This window comes from Oncorhynchus kisutch, linkage group LG2 (assembly GCF_002021735.2).
Source record: "Oncorhynchus kisutch isolate 150728-3 linkage group LG2, Okis_V2, whole genome shotgun sequence".
Classification (NCBI taxonomy): Eukaryota; Metazoa; Chordata; class Actinopteri; order Salmoniformes; family Salmonidae; genus Oncorhynchus; species Oncorhynchus kisutch.
The window spans coordinates 27,077,294-27,093,951 of NC_034175.2; the positions used below are offsets into that span (position 1 = coordinate 27,077,294).

The window sequence follows — 16,658 nt, forward strand, 5'->3', positions numbered from 1 at the left end:
TATGTCACAGATCCAGAGGGGTGCTGCTAACAGCAGACGCACTGATGGTCACAGTCTGCTCATTCATTCCACCTTGTTGTTTTTACCAATGGGCTAAATCGCCAGAGGCGATTGTTATGCATGTACCAACTGTTCAAAGATAACTCTGCGGTTATGAGATCAATTAAAACCAGCTTAGGAGGTTGGAGAGGTCGAATTCATATGACAAGGGAAGGGGGTTCCGCATCTATTCATTAAAACTCCCACAATACGCCCCCCTAAGCCGCTGCGCTCCACAATAGATAGAGCCGCACTACCAGCGTTTTACCGTCTCGTCGCTGTAGCCTACTAAGCAGTACCACATTTAATTAAAGACACAGACCTCTCTTTGTTGGCACGGACAGTCGGACAGGTAAGAGCACAGAGAGCCCGAAGCAATTTGGGGTAAACTAGGGTATTTGACCAAACGACTCACCAACAGCAACTATGTAAGAAATATGAAGCAGATAATATCACAAATCTTATCAGGCATTTTATGGTTGGCAAACCATGACGGTTATGTGTCCAAGAAGCACATTTTGCGCATTTGCCAAAATGTCCCCAAAACTGAGCTTCATGAATGACCTGTAATCTAGTAATACAACTAACAATGTCTTTGAGCGGTGAAGTCTCAACAATTTGTTCCAATTTAGAAAAATAGTTTCCACGTTGAACTCATGAAGTTCCGAACAGTTGCCTCGTAAAACATTACCCACAGTCTGGACAGACTCGGCTACTGCTTTACATCGCTGTGGGACTTTTCGTTTTTGGCGGGATGGATATATTAGGTGGATCGAATACATTTTTTTCACTGCGCTTTTAATCTTATACCGGCAGTCGGGTGATAATAGCAGAGTCCAGGAACTCACGAGCGCATTTACCAGATATGCATCACCTCAAATAGCCTAGCCCTAGTCTACAGGATGCTGGACGGTCACTGATCAATATACCGTGCTCAGGGCGATGATAGTGTCAGTGTGTAGGAGACGTGCCAACGAGTTTTGTTTGAAAACATTGGCACGGTAATTATCTAATCATGGTTATGATGACATCATCATAAGCAGAACCGGATATATAATGGCAACAAATGTTGATTAAACTCTTGGTCTCAGAATGTTCAATATTATCTTTCCGACCATGACGATTTTTCTTTTTCTAATGTTGCTGTCTCAGAAACTATCCAAAACTTCTCGCTTTCAACTGTCACATTGTCATTGATGCTATATGCAGAGATGGACGATTTTTTCACGTACCTCTTTTGTTCCTCCTCCAGCGATTTGACTGCGTTTGACAGTTGCTGTACTCCATACAGTTCAACACGATTAAAGTCAATGAGAAAAGTCGAAACTGCATCTGGACGGCTGGTGTTCCGACTCGAATAAGAAGTGCCAATGGTGTTTGGGATGAATTATCTGGTTCGCTTCCTCCAGTTTCTTGAATGATTCCAATTTGTCACGCATTAAACGAGCAGCGACAACATAGTATCTCACCGCGGGATAATATCATTTTATGAAGATCACCGTTCCTTCATTCACAAGTGTCCCTTTGCGTGCTGTAAAAAAAAAAAAGATATGGGTTATTGTGATAACACACGTGACGATATCCACATCTATCCAAACATGGGAAAAATACTTGATCTAAAGAGTTTAGGAGGCTAAGCCTACTGTATTTAAATACACTGCAACAATGAAACATTTTTCTTCTGCCACACGTGTTAATTTACTCTCCATTTTCGACAAAAAAAAGAGCTTGGCATGAAATGAATTCTAACGCCTCTAAAAACAAGCAATAACCTTCCAATATAATGAGCGCAAGAAGCTGTGTTTAACAGTGAACACAATATGAAACATACCTGCATATGTGACAGTCTAAATCCACTTCAGAAAGCCACAGCGGGTCTGGAGCATACAGCATCACCTCTTGTATGAAAAGTTATTCTGAAGAGAACAGAGGTCCGAGTGATCTCCCTTCTCCTTGAGACGCACGCGAGTTTTATTCCGGTAATACCTATTTCCCCGCGGATAGCGTGTCCTTTTTCACTCCAACTTGTCTATACCATTCGGACGTCCCGTTTATCGTTGGGGTTTTTAAAAGCAAAGGATGTGAGGCCAGTAGATTCTCCTCTAGATTGTCTGCATTTGCGCTTCGAGCAGATGGTGAAGTGGTAGGTTACTACTGGTCCTGATGCTTGGGCTGCTTTCTCATATAGCTGCTCCTGTCACGTGGAGATGTCTAGATCTTTGGGGTTGCTCAGAATTAGAAGCCCCTTGACCAGAGTGAAGTGTTTTTTCTTATTATTTTAGATAATGAAGATGACACATGCTATTTAGCAGCCTAGGTCCTCACGCTACACTGAGGCTCCCTCAGGGTCCTAGTGCATGAGCAACTCAATCGCAGCCGTTTTCTCGCGTGAAATTACGCACAACCCGTGACGTTAGAGTGGGGGTATTGTTGAAGGCTATCAACCCCTAGTTTGGACGTTGAATGACCGAAAGACTCTCAAATTCCAAATGATAAAAACAAATATTACGGTACTTTACGTAAAAAAAAATGTAAACGTTTTCTATGGGGTTTGGAAACGGAGATTGTTTTGTCGTCCAAATTATTCACATTTGACCAATGAGAAGTGGTCTTGCTAGTACCTGCATGGTTAAACTGTTATTTCCACTACATGACAAATAGGCCTATTCTTGTCTCGAAAAAGCTAGTGAATTGCAGTGCAAGTTATTCTCATTTTAGAATTTCAAAGAAAACATAGTTGTATGGCTTTGGTCGAATTTTAATGGATACATTGGTAAGACAATGATCATCATCAACGTTTTACCTTCATCGTTGACTTCATTCTTGTAATTTGCTCTCAAGGAACAAGAATGCATGCAACTTCAAAGATGCAAAGGCCTTACACTAGGAGAATGTAATGTGATTGTACAACTATTTACTCCCACTAATGGATGTGATATAAAGTTGGTAACTTTAACAGTTAAACAATCTACCTAATCAACCCGACACAAAACTAGACATACTTGCACGACCTCAAAACTAACTGAAAGGTAAGTCAAAAGTGATTACCAGAGTATAGGCCTACCGGTCCTGAAAAAAAGACCAGAAAAACCCCAGGTTAGGCCCTACTTGAGATTTCCTGATACCCACCTAGGTCCATCATAGCATTCATCTCGTTCTGATAGAAATAGGCTGTAAATGCTGTACCCACTTTGACCACTAGGTGTGGCACTTAATCTTTTATTTATTTTAGGAAATTAGTGTGTGTCGGGCACACTAAGCAATATTCTACTCAAAATAAACAGGAGGTAGAGTTTTAGGAAATGACTGAGGCCCAGTGGTTACATATTGGTGTAATGCATATGGTACACTCCAAACGTAGTCCTTGTATATAAAGCACACATCTAAACCTTGGATGTTTTCTTTTTGATAAGCCAGAGGTCAATTGAGTCTGACCTGTCAAAAACAGAGGGGGGGGGGGGGGGGGGGGGGGCTTTGTAGTGAAAACATTCAAATAATCATGCTCTGTTCCATGGCTAAAAATGATTGTAGATTAGGGAAAGAGGAGCAGCATCATATAGGAATACCATTCCAGAGAAAACCAGAGACCTTCCATGACATTTTTACACATTGTCACACTGGTTTTATACAAGACAAGCGTTCTAACCTCAAGCAATAAAAAGACGATGTAAGTCTTCCATTTCATCACTGGGACCGCTTGCAAACCTTTTGTGGGGGGAAAACCTTGGGACAATATGTAAAAACAGACCCATGGAAGTTTCCCAGCCAAAACCGATAGTGACCTTTTGCCTGACTGTTTAGTTCTTTATTCGAGTGCAGTGACAGACATTGTGGTCAAAGGGCTGTTTGCTGCAAGTCTGGTATTGGTCTGGACATCCTACTAAAACAATACAGGAGAGTGCACTGGTAAGGTGAATGATAATTAAGGGCTAGGAGAACTTTTATTTTCATGATGCGTCATGGCAAAGGACCGGCAAACCAATCACTTTATCCTCCCCGCTGGCCTGGTCCAAGGTGACGTCAGTGTTTGAATCGTCTGGCTCCGAGCCCTGAGTGCCAATGGAAGCTGAAAGCACCTCTTCTTTGCTCCCCAGAGACGTAGCAGCCCATGAAAGTTTGTCTACCAAAGCACCACTAGTCACTCACAATAGTCACCTACCTGAAACCATCTCCCCTTTTAGAACAAGGTCAAGTTGAGAGGTAAAGGGAAAGAAAGTTACGTGAGAAAGACAGAAGCTGAAATAAGAGTTGGTGAGAAAAGGGGGGGGGGGGGGCGCAAGAGGCACATTAAACTGATTAGTCTGGCTAATGGAGGTTTACGAGTCCCTCATGTCCTCGGAGGGAAAGATGACTGGCAGAGAATATGACCACTATTAACTGTACATCACCTCTGTCTGCCCCCCCTCCTCCCACTTCCCCTGCTGTGTGACTGCCATGGTGAACCGGGCCACTAAAACACCATGAAACCCAATAGCCTAAACACTCATTCATCATTACAGCGCATACATGAGCCGCATCACCTAAAACAGTATTAACTGTCCCACTCAGTGACTTAATTCACACATTAAAACTTCCAAGTATTACTAATGCAAAAGTCTAACCACTTAAGCCTCAACCACCATCTGTAATGTCCAGAAATAAAGCGATCATTGGTGAAAATGGTTTTTGCACGTCTGTTTTATTGAATAACTGTTGACTTGAACCAAGAGCAAAAAAAATAAATAAATCCTCTGCTCCTTGAGAGACAAGCAGAAAAAACAGGATGTTGTTGCTGGATGGGAATGCTGTGTAGGAACAGGAATAAAAATATTCTCGGTGGTGTCTTGCTAAAAGCCAGTCTCTTGACCTGCCCAGTTGGGTGTCTGGGGGGGGGAAAAGGGAGGAGAGGTTAGACTACCAGTTGACAGACAGACATACAGCATTTTATTTCTGGGCTTTAATGAATTCTGTGATGAATTAGAAACAGAAATCCCCATGAGAGTATGTCGACGAACACTTGAAGTTGACATCAAATGTGAGCAAGTGTGTGTCCGTCCGTGTGTATAGGCATGCGTAACAGACCCCCAACAGCCCACCCAGATGGCAGGCAGTAAATGTATTAGAAGTGATTTGTAGCCCTGAGGATGTAATGACACTTGTTTGCAGCCTCTTATCTAATTAGAGAAATTACTTAACGAGGGTCTCTGCTTTTACTAAACCGAGTTATAGCAGCGCTCTTCCTGCAGATATTCAAACAAGAGAGAGGTGGTAACTGAACATCAAAAGATACCTACTCAGAACTGGACAGTTAAAAGGGGACATTTAAAAGCACATTTGGCCCCGTTGTGATTAGACATACGTTTATACAAACTAATCTGAGGGGGTCCTGGAGGCGGTGGGCTGACTCTTTTGAAAGTTTAAGAATCCGTTTGATTTAGGTTTTTACAGACATGTCCTTCTCTCCTCTTCAAGGAGTACTGCTGGCATGGGGAGAGGGTGGGGCTCAGGGATGTGTGTGATCATTGAGGATTACCTTCGTGGATTAGTCTTACATACCACTCATACACGGTCAAGATCAAAACAGACCGAAATTTGGACCCCAAGCCAAACATCTGTGGGGACCTGTACTAAGTGCAGGGAACTCAGTAGTTTGAGGCTAGTGTGAGAATCAACCTTATTTGCGCAGTGGTAGCTGAGTCACAGGGGACAGGCCCTGTTTTACGGTGGCATTGACATCTACCTTGTCATTAGGCCTATAAAGATCAATGGGATGATGAAAGTGCCTGCTAGCTCCGTTAAAACCTGCTCTTACTGGCTGATTCAAAGTCAAGTGGAGCATTTTGTTGAAGCTGGTTCGTCGACATTCTTCTAGCCCTGTTCTCTCTGAGCTGATCATTTCGAGAGGGCTTTGAACTGTGTCCACCCATGTAAGAGACAGTCAGTTGGAAAAGGGAATAGGTAGTCTAGTCTTTGACAAGGGATGGGAGGGTGGGTAGTGGTGACAACTCGCTTACCTCGTTCCTGCTGGCGTGGGCCATCTTCTTCTCGATGTTCATGGCCAGCATCTGGCTCCTGAAGGACAGGCTCTTTGTCTTCTCAATCACCTGCTGGTACGGCGACACAGCGTTGTTCCCCATCACCACGTGACCCTGGATAAGAACAGGACAGGGCGAGGGGCGCACAGTTAGGCCTAATCACACAGCGGGGAGAGCCAATCACATCTGGTCTCACAGACACGCCAACCGCCAGCCTCTCAGGACACATTTATGTAAATTTCAGTGCACATCTAGGTAATTCTATGTCATTCCAGGCAGAGTGGCTAGGGTATGATTTGCTGATTACAGAGAACTCTGTGCCGTGATGGGTACGCCAAAACATGCAAGACCCAATGTGGAGCTGTACAGAGGAGAACAAGGACTTAAAAAAGGGTAAGGTATTGTGGTTGCTTACTTTGTACTGTGTTGTATACCCTCCTATTATGATAATGGCCCATCCCATGCCTTGTTATTCTCGTCTCAGTCATTCTACAGTTATGCACTTATATTGCATCTAGAGGTACACCGGAGAATAAGCTCCCCGATTACGAAGGAGTAAAAATAAAAATAAAACACTACTGACTAATCAATTGCGTGGGAGCAGAAGTCATTGATTGTCGAGGCAGACAGACAGGGCGTCAGTCTTACCAGTTTGGAGTCTATCTTGGCATCCAGCCTGGCGTTGCGGATAAGGTTGACAATCCATCTCTCCGCCTCCTCGGGGGTCATGTTCAGCTTGTCTGCCAGCATGCTGAGGAGGAGCAGAGGAGAAACAGGATTTTTAGAAGGCGAGTGGAACAATACACACGTGTTCTCCAATTAAATAGGCGGTACAGATGTGAAGTTGCTAATTGTTTAAAGAAAAATGTGGCCTGAGTGTTGTCTATATAGTTCATACACACACCACATTAAATCAACTGGGGTGTGGGAAGGTGTACCCCTCTGTCAAATGAGGTAATTTCTGGACAATATTTGACCCTTCGGGGGACCCTTTTTGGGCCCATTTTTGCCCAGGGGCCAAAGTTGGGTATAGCCTCTAACAAACTGAAGCAGACAGCAGAAAAGACCACACATCAAAAAAGCCAAGATCACACAGTGTACATAACATGCTCTTTCATTGTCAGGCTGACCAGGTGAAAGCTATGATCTCTTATTGAAGACACTTGTTAAATCCACTTCAACTCAGTGTAGATCGAGACGTGTTAATTATTCTATATTTTAAAAAAAAATGGTAGCAGGCGCACCGGTTTGAGTACGTCACGTACTGCAACGCTGCTGGGTTTCAGGCTCAGTTTCCCGTGAACGTCAAGACATGTCCACCATCCAAAAGGAAATCCAGCCAACTGTGGGAAACAGAGTCAACATGGGCCAGCATCCCTGTGGAACACTTGACACCTAGTGGACTCCATGCCCTGATGAATTGAGGCTGTTCTGAAGGGCAAAGGGGAGTGCAAGCATATATTAGGAAGGTGTTCCTAATGTTTGGTACACTTCGCGTATATGACAATCCTTTTCAGTGGAGGTCTGATGCCGTACCTCTACATTTGCTACACTACTAAATATGATAAATGGGCTGCATTGACTAAAAGTTAACAGGACAATGCTAATACATTACCAAGTCATACACATTCTTAGGCTAAAAAGTCCAATAAAGTAAAATACAATAGACATGTCAAAGAAACCAGATCAGGGGAACACCCGCAAATGATCTAACATGAACTAGAACAGAAGATTATGACTCCCCTGGCTAACGCAATTAGAGGAGTAAGTGGGAATCCCGTTCTCTCTCCCTAGCCAGTCACTTTACTCTTTGATGTCCTCTCCTGGACACACTTAGGTTCACCACACTGGGTCCAGATCCTGCCGTGACAGAGTGGGACCTGCTACTGTCCCCAAATGAAAGCCAGGTTGCTGCCGTGGAGCTCTTTGATAGAGCGGTGGGACATGGATGTGTCACAGAGGGAGAGAGGGAGGTGGTGGGCGCCTGGCCACCTTTGATCTAAAGCCTTTTGCAGTGAAGCAGGCCTCCATTGAGGCTTTGAAAATAACTAAACCCCCTTGGTACTACTACCACCACCATCTAGACCCACTCCGTCCAGCCCGCCCCGCATTTCCTGCTGGTGCTCCATTTCATAGTAGGGCCTATAAATATACCCATCTCTTCCACAAGTAGTATAGCTAGTTCCTTCTCATCCCACAGCCCAGTCAACTAACACACACCTTTGAACGAACCTCATTAATACACTTGTTCAACAACAGATACTAGTGTGTGTGGGGACCGTGGGGTTATGACTGTATGAAAAGTGCACCCCACTCATTACAATTTCCTGCTCCATTAATCAAGTTTCTTCTCCCCCATGGAGATCGGAGAGACAGACCTGCGAGTATGCCAGACCCTGGCCACCCCAAACCACCTCTCGCCATTGGATCAGACCCAGTCCACAATAGTTGCCAATACCAGCAGGACCGTTTCAACAGTCACTTCCCAAACGCTGACTTCTTTAAGACTTTCTATCTCGTAAATTCCCATTTGGAAATAACCTCATTTGGGATAATGTTTGCCTTACCTCAAGGCCCGACAGCAAAAACACATTCTCGCTGCTCTGACCCAGCTTGGCATCTTTTTTGAAAGTAGCAGCAAAACTACGTACGGAGGGGGTTGAAATTACATCAGTGTCTGGAAGGGGCTCAAAACCCACCCCCCCCAAAAACAAATAATAAACAGCATTACCTCAGCATAAAGAGGCAGTGCCACGGGGGATTCCAAGTAACAAGAGCATGATGATCCATCACCACTTTCACCACAGCACAGTGTTGTAGGTGGATACCAGAAGAGAAAAACACCAGTTAAGAATTGATTAACGTTGAATCCCCACGGGCTGGAGGAGTGGAAAGGGGCACGACCAACCTGTCACTCACACCCAAATGACTAAACTACGACAAAATGCTGCGGAAAACAAAATTGCACTTACGGCTCATTATGAATTACCTGACATGCATGGGGGGGGGGGGGGGGGGGGGGGGTCAGTTGTCCATTCACGTGAGTTTAGGTCATGATGGCTAACATGTGTCTGCCATGACACAATCAACACTAAAAGAGACACAGGTCGCACCAGTTTGGGCAAAATCACTGGTGTAGGTCTATAAACACAGTTCAGTTTCAAAATGTAACCCAAGAGACGTGTGACTGCCGCAGAGGGGTACGCAGAGTGTGCTTGTTTGGTGATTCCATCAAGTGGAGGGCACATGTCAGTCAAACCAGACTCAGATCACAGAGATCAAAACAAACATGACCCAGTTTCCTCATGGCGAGTTCACCTCAGCCCTAACCCCCTGCAGAATGTGATCTCCCCAGCATACCACAGTAACACGCAGTGCCCCAAAAGTCCCAGGCAGCCCCTGCATAAACCCAGGGTGACTTCGGTGATAACAACCTACTCTAATTCATTACGGGAAATCTGGCAATGCTTTCCTGTGGAAGCGCATTCATGTATCATATTTTACAAAGGACTCTGGTTTATCTTCCTTATAGACCAGGTCTCAACTTTTAACCTAGAACTTCAGAAAATGGGGAGGGGGGGCTACACCTAAAAACTAAACCATTGACATATCCCTTGGCCCTTAAGCCAACTAGAACACCTTCACTGGTTTTGTTTTACACAGCCATAGCCCTGTTCCTTGAGGGGGGGCTTTCATTTCAACCCTTTATTTAATGGCTTCTCAGCACTCAATTTTAGGCTGGGGGGGGGGGGGGGGGGGGGACGACAACTCCTGTGAGTCTCTCAACCACCCTCCCACTCAGGGAGGGAGGTCAGGATGACTGTTAGAGGGAAAACTCCCATAAGGGGGCACTTCTAAAAGTGGCTGGGCTCAGACGAATGCATTGTTAAACACTACCATATGATAGCATTAAGAGATTCCAAGCCATTTGGAACTGCTCCCACTTTCGGCTTCTTGGTGTAAAATAGATTGTTCGGGAAAACGGAAAATGACCGCGTGGTTTTTCTAATGACTATTGTGAGGTGGAAAGATATTCCATTTTACATGCAAGTACACAACAATACTATTCCAACTATCAGAGAACTTAAGTGTTAGAAAAACAGAGTGATGGGAAGAGATGTCCACTACCTTTCTATGTGCCACATTTCAGTGTCGGCTGACCGGCTCGGTCTTATGTACGAACTGACAAAGTCACTGGACCGTGTACCATCGGAGGTCAATGTTAGAAATATGACTGGCTATCAACATTCAAAGAAAGTCAAATATGGTCATATTTAAGTTTGTGAATCCAGAAAATGAAATCAAAATTGTAAAAACATACCCAAGTCTAGACAAGAGGATATGTGGACGCAATTATGGAGCAAAACCTCAAGTCGTGGGGTCACATTTTCACAGCTTCCTTTTTTACATGAGCCTTTCTGCATAAAGTAACTCAATTACCCACACTTCTAGTCTACTTTCGTCCCAAGTTGTGGGCAAAAAAAAGCAAGCTAAATATCTGTGAAACGTTCATAGCCAACAGCTGTAAAAATGTCCTCATTAAAAACGGGGATCAGATTCATTTGAGTCCATGCTTGGATGCAGAGGGCTTCTGGGTAGCAGACTAATGACATGGAATTTGAGCGTTTGTCAAAAAATAAACTACGTGTTCTGTCCATCGTCATCGCAACGGCTTTAAATAAACACGGAAATCCCTGACACTGCCGAGGACCGCTCTGTTTAACCTTTCCTTTACAATCTCAGCTCACAAAAGACGTACAAACACAGGACAAAAATTTAGAAACATCACAATTCTACTTCCTACTGTTACCACTAACCTTTGTAACAAGTAAATGTATCCAATTGCAGCAAGTCTGCCAAAAAAAAGAGCCGGGACTCCTAATCAATTCCAGACAATCTGCAACTGGAGATTTCGACAGAGCCCTATCGTGTTCCATGGTTCAACCTTGACTACAGACCTCCACAGCTCTGTATAACAGGCAGTGCAATAATTTCTCTGTCAAAAGTTATAATTCATTCACCCTTTCCATTCAATGTCCATGACAGCATATTCTAAATATTCCATTCAAAGTTGTAGTATAACCATTTTTGCCTTAGTACAGTAACTATGTCTTGCTAAATGCATTTCCACAAGTACAAATGTTCAGTGTACACTAAAAGCTGTGAGGTAAAACTAAAGTAGTATATCAGTCTAGAGTGAAGAGTGAGCGAAGTCCACAGTAAGATGAGAACTAAATGGTAGACTGGGTCCTAGATGCACCTAATCTGTATAGCTATACATTTGTTATTTTCTAGAATTGCTGCACAAGGGGCAGCCAAATTCTTAATTGTGTACCATTACCCTCTCCTAACGCTCACCATAATTAGCATTGACTAAATGTATTGTTTTGGTGACTGTCTAAGGTACATTTATTGTAGTGGATGTAACTAGGCTTGGGAAAGCGAGAACTTCAGAACCCTCTGAACACTAGCCAGCCTGACCCAGGACGACTCAGAAGTGGAGCTACGCTGTTCCTCTCTCCCTCGCATCAGCAGCTGGCAAAATCTAAAGCCCATCTAAAACCTGACCTCTCCCCGAGAGAAACCTGTCCCTGGTTTGGTCTCTCACGGAGGTGGTCTTTAAAGGTTTAGTGAGCAGAACAACCAGGAAGCAGTTAAAGCTCTCATTGCCTAATCCCTAAAATGTGTATGTGGAGATGTGAGTGTATTTGACTGGGGAAAGGGGCAATAAACGCTTATCTATGGGGGGGGGGGGGGGGGGGGCATTCCTGTATTCACTGCACATATCCACCCTCTTCCTGCAGCTGGTCTGCTTAGCAAGCTCATTGGCTGGTGACAGACTTTCATGACCTTCCTGTGTACTTTAGCTAGTCTGAGCTGGCCACTGTAGTGCATGAAGCACATTTTAGCATTTGGACAGCGATGGCGTACAACGGTCTAGCAAAGACAGATCTCTTGCAAAGTCCTTCCTGTCAGTTCCCCAACTGGTGCTTTACATCACTCCCTGGTCTCACCTGATGCTGATGCACTGGTGGATCCTGCAGAAAGTCTCAAAGATGAACAGACGGGCATTTTCAATGAAGTCCTCCAGGCAAGCCACCAGGAAGAAGTCATTCACAAGCACCTGGAAGAGATGGAGGGAAATAAAAGTTAGCAGTAATACAAATATTGTAGTGAGTATTTGCCTCGGTGTATGCATTTCTATAAAAGACCACTGCAGGGTTAAATGAAAGTAAAACAGTTAGATGAATGTTAGGCTTTTTAGTAAACTCATTAGGGCAATCAAGACTGGATTCTGACTGAGTGGCCCTGGAGAGCCATAAAAGTGCAGTAGTAACAGGTTTCCCCCTTGCAGTCCTTATTTGGGATTGAGGCCCCGATTAAAATTGTGGGAAAACCCAATTCACTGTCAAATTAAAATAGAACAGAAGGATTATTTATATTTTTCTTCATACATGCAGAGTAAAGGGGGATGGGGGTCTTGCTCTAACCACATTTAAGTTACCAAGCAACTTACTTTGGCAAAAGCCTCAAAAGGAGAACCCCCCCCCCCCCCCCCCCCATCTGCAAAAAAAGCACTCCCAGGCCACTCGGGGTGCTCCAAAATCGACCACAAATCTTTTATTTCAGCTGCCTCCACATGAAACGGGAGACAAGAATGGAGCCAGCCACTGACCACAGTGGCTGTGACTTATCCCTGTTCATCTGTGCAGGGTCAATTGTGCAGTGCGGGAGAAACCAATTTACACGCCACCACACTCAGGGGTTCTACTGCCACCATAGGGGCAAGAACACCCTCTGCCCAGCATTAGAACACATGGGCTAGCTACACTGACAGATGGGCTACAGCCGCCATAAAAGAGCAGTAAGACAGCTCTACTTTAAGTTTTCACGACCCCATTGTGCACGCAAACGTTGGGTCAAAAGGCTTACATTCCTTTGTGGTTATTACTGCGTTCCTACTCTCGAGTACTAGGTTCAAGTCACAGACCTCAGTTTTCAAAAGTTAAACCCAATTACATGGCGCTATCAGGCAACACCACATTTCAGCTGTGACAACGCTTATCTAGGCATGATAAACTTTGAACATCTAAGTGTCCTAATCAGTGTCATCTGGGATTCAGCCCAAGATCCTCAAACACGTTTTGAAAGGGCTAGAAGTGGCCTTTCATGCACAATCTGATGAGCTAAACTTGGAGGTAGGCTTTCCCCCAACATCTGACAGCGATTCCGGCTGGGGTGAAGAAAAAAAAAACTGCAAGGAGACAAACACAGGCGCTTACTTACATGACAGGGGGTGCATTCAAATCAGACTGGACTTCCCACTTCCTTTCAAATCAATTTCTACTCACTGTTGAAGGTTGCAGTGAAGACATGGAAGTTGGAAAACACCGATATCTGACATTTACAGCAATCAGTAAATAGTTGTGTATCACCCAGAGTAAATGTAACCCTTTTGTTCTCTCCTCAATGACTCCAAACTGATGCATTACACATGCTGATCAAGGCAAAGGCCCATCCCCAATGGAATATCTTTCTACCTCTCAACCATCACTACACAAAATTGAATGAGATTCTTTTTTGTGGAGTGTGTGTCTGCAAAATCCCCTTGCCTTAACTGTTGCACAACCACCCACCTTGACAGAGCGCGCTCCGATTAACCCTTTGGTGTGTAAGATATGTGATAATTGAGGTCCCTGCAGCGAAACACGGCAAAAATGTGATTGGGACAGTAGCAACTGAACGTATGATGCAACAAACGCCTAAAGAGCATAGTCTGAAAAGCAACTACTTTGTTTTTGCAACGATGGGAAATAAAGGTCTTCAACCTTATTACTCAATTTCACCTTCATTGTAAAAAAAAATATTTTTTATTTAAATAGGCAAGTTAAAGATACATTCTTAAGATAAACGCAAACTTTATCCAAACATCACATCCACAGCAAACTCATTCCAAAATGTTAATTTTTTTAGCATTATTTAACTAGGCATGTCAGTTAAGAACACATTTTTATTTACAATGACGACCTAGGAACAATGTGTTAACTGCCTTGTTCAGGGGCAGAAGGACACATTTTTAGTGTCACCTCAGGGATTCGATCCAGCAACCTTTTGATTACTAGCCCAACGCTCTTACCACAAGGCTACCTGCCGCCCCATAAACCAGTCTAAATAACAGATTTCACTGACAAAAAAACCCTAAAAGTTCGCAACCTAACAGTTAGACTTCTTTAAAAATGTACCATATCTCTGGTGAGCACAAGGGAGAAATGTAATATGGCTTGGAAATGAGATGCGTGTCAGCTAGCTAACAGCAGCTAAATACTTTGATGTCAAATATAAAACAGTCTTTCCGACTGGGAAAATGTGTTCTGCAAGAAACGGAATGCATGATTTGTCACCAGTACATGAAAATGTGAACAAAACAGGAAACACATTAGACTCCATACAAAACAGTATGCTAGAAGAAACGACAACACGATATACAGAAAATAAGGCACTATGATAAGAATGCCCAAATTATTATTATTTGTAAGGAAAACAATGAAGGCAATTCATGGGCCAGCCAGAAAGTGTGCCAGGGGGAAAGTTTGGCCTGTTTTTTTTTTACCCCTTCTCCCCAACTAGTAGTTAGTCTTGTCCCATCACTGCAACTCCCCTACAGACGAAGGTCGAGAGCCATGCGTCCTCCAAAACACAACCCTGCCAAGCCACACTGCTTCTTGACAAACTTCTCGCTTGACCCAGCCGCACCAATGTGTAGGGGGAAACGCTGTCAAGCTGGCAACTGTGTCATCTTGCAGGTACCCTGTCCGCCACAAGAATGGGCCAGGGCGCGATTGGACAAGGAAAATCCGGCCGGGCCAAACCCTAGCCAAATGACGCTGGGCCAATTGTGCACCACCTCATGGGTCTCCCAGTCACGGCCAGGCAGAGACTGCCTGGAATTGAACCTGGGTCTGTAGTGATGCCTCAAGCACCGCGCTATTCGGGAGGCCGTGCAAGGCCTGTTCTAACTAGAGATACGCAATGTCTTCATACTTGATCTGCGGAAATACTGGGGAAGTGCTTGGACTATAAGAGAAGTTGTCTGGCTCAGTAAAGCCTCAAACACAAATTGTAACAGTGAAATGGGCTACTTATGTGAATTCATTAACACACTTCAAGTCAAACTGTTTGAAAATAATTTGAAATTGACGAGTTGAAACACAGCCTATAGATGATTAGTAGGCAGCGCAGGTTAACTGTCCTGTTGCATAAGACATCACACTTTGGTACAGTGAGTGCATTGACATGCGCATAACAAATTAAAAAAATATATATTTTTAAAAAACAGGGCAACCATTGGAGATATTTGGAACTCATGTGCGAAAAGAGTATGGTATGTTTGTGCTGGGCCTGCTCTGAGAAGACTAACAGGACACGACTCCCAAGACAATGCTGCTAAAGCACCGAGGAGAACTGGTCTCCAACCTGAGTAGGAACACGGAGCAGCATCTGCTCCAACCACATGGAGTCTCTCTAAACAAGACCCCAAGCAGGGAAGTCAAAACCAACCTACAGGGCTCTTCAAAAGTGCACGCGTGTTCAACAAGCTTGGTGATTGAGAGCACAGAAGGTCTTTTCTGAAATGGGATCGTGTTCAATATTGTTGGTAGCATGTCATTTAGCGATTGATGCCGCCCCCTGCTGAGGCATGTACACAGGAAATATCAGTTTTGGAGGCAGTGCTTTGGATACTTTCTGTCCGAGCACAGATTTGGCAAATAAAAACTTGCAAAAAAAAAAAAGAATCTGTACAAATGAGTTTAGTTATAGGTTCCTCATTCGTTAAGAAAGACTGGGGGAGCTAGAGGCTCTTTATATTAGCTTAAAAATAGATTAGGATGAAATGGGAGCTTCAGTAAACCGCCGACATGATTTACTTCTGTGAGAGCCATTTGATCAGGCCAGATGTTTTTCATTCAGAGCATTTATTGTCAAGAAGCAAAGATGAAGGGGGCCAAATAGCCCAAAGTTCAGCCTTTTATTTCTCAGCAGGTCCAAATTATCAAATCATTTGGGAAATCTCAATTATACTCATGTATGCAAAGAATGAAGCTGGGAGATTGGGTTTCAGAGAATATACCCAGGGCACTGCACCAATTAGCACACCTGGTTAGTCTCTAAACCCGATTCCTGTCCAGTGATTGGGTCTCCAGAACCTGTCCAGCCCCTCTTCAGTAAATTAAAGAACCACATAAGTTACCCTAAATGACTGATGAGAAATTTAGGTACAATTACAAACATCTGACCAATATTAGAAGTAGATGAAACCCACCACAAGTTTTAAATATGTTCACAGGGATATTGTCAACACTCAAACCTAGAAAATCTTAATACCAACATTGTATTTCTAGTTCATACTAGTGTTATTTTACAGCATTTCAAGCTGAGTGGATTAGTCTCCCACCTAAACTCTTGATGACTCTGAACTGAGTGATATTTTTGACAGAACTACTCCCAGATATTCCCTGAAAGGGCAGCTAGCTTCTGATTCAAAAAACCATGGATGCTTTTTCCTTATTTGGCCAGTTGTCCAACTCAGTCTCGTCTAGCTAAGAA

General features: G+C 43.8%; 2 protein-coding genes across 2 annotated transcripts in view; both read right to left on the reverse strand.

Moving 5' to 3' along the window:
• Nucleotides 1-2,372, reverse strand: part of LOC109903956 (R-spondin-2) — a 73,328-nt gene extending 70,956 nt beyond the window's left edge. Inside the window, exons 1-2 of the mRNA XM_031792228.1 lie at nucleotides 1,871-2,372; nucleotides 1,272-1,570 (exon numbers count right to left, since the gene is read on the reverse strand). Of these exons, the coding sequence (XP_031648088.1) occupies nucleotides 1,272-1,371 (100 nt within the window). The 5' untranslated portion in view covers nucleotides 1,372-1,570; nucleotides 1,871-2,372. The remainder of the gene's footprint in view (nucleotides 1-1,271; nucleotides 1,571-1,870) is intronic.
• Nucleotides 2,373-4,698: 2,326 nt separating this feature from the next.
• Nucleotides 4,699-16,658, reverse strand: part of LOC109864504 (eukaryotic translation initiation factor 3 subunit E) — a 43,181-nt gene continuing 31,221 nt past the window's right edge. Inside the window, exons 10-13 of the mRNA XM_020452355.2 lie at nucleotides 12,068-12,177; nucleotides 6,702-6,804; nucleotides 6,033-6,167; nucleotides 4,699-4,901 (exon numbers count right to left, since the gene is read on the reverse strand). Coding sequence (XP_020307944.1) covers nucleotides 4,866-4,901; nucleotides 6,033-6,167; nucleotides 6,702-6,804; nucleotides 12,068-12,177 — 384 coding nt within the window. The 3' untranslated portion in view covers nucleotides 4,699-4,865. The remainder of the gene's footprint in view (nucleotides 4,902-6,032; nucleotides 6,168-6,701; nucleotides 6,805-12,067; nucleotides 12,178-16,658) is intronic.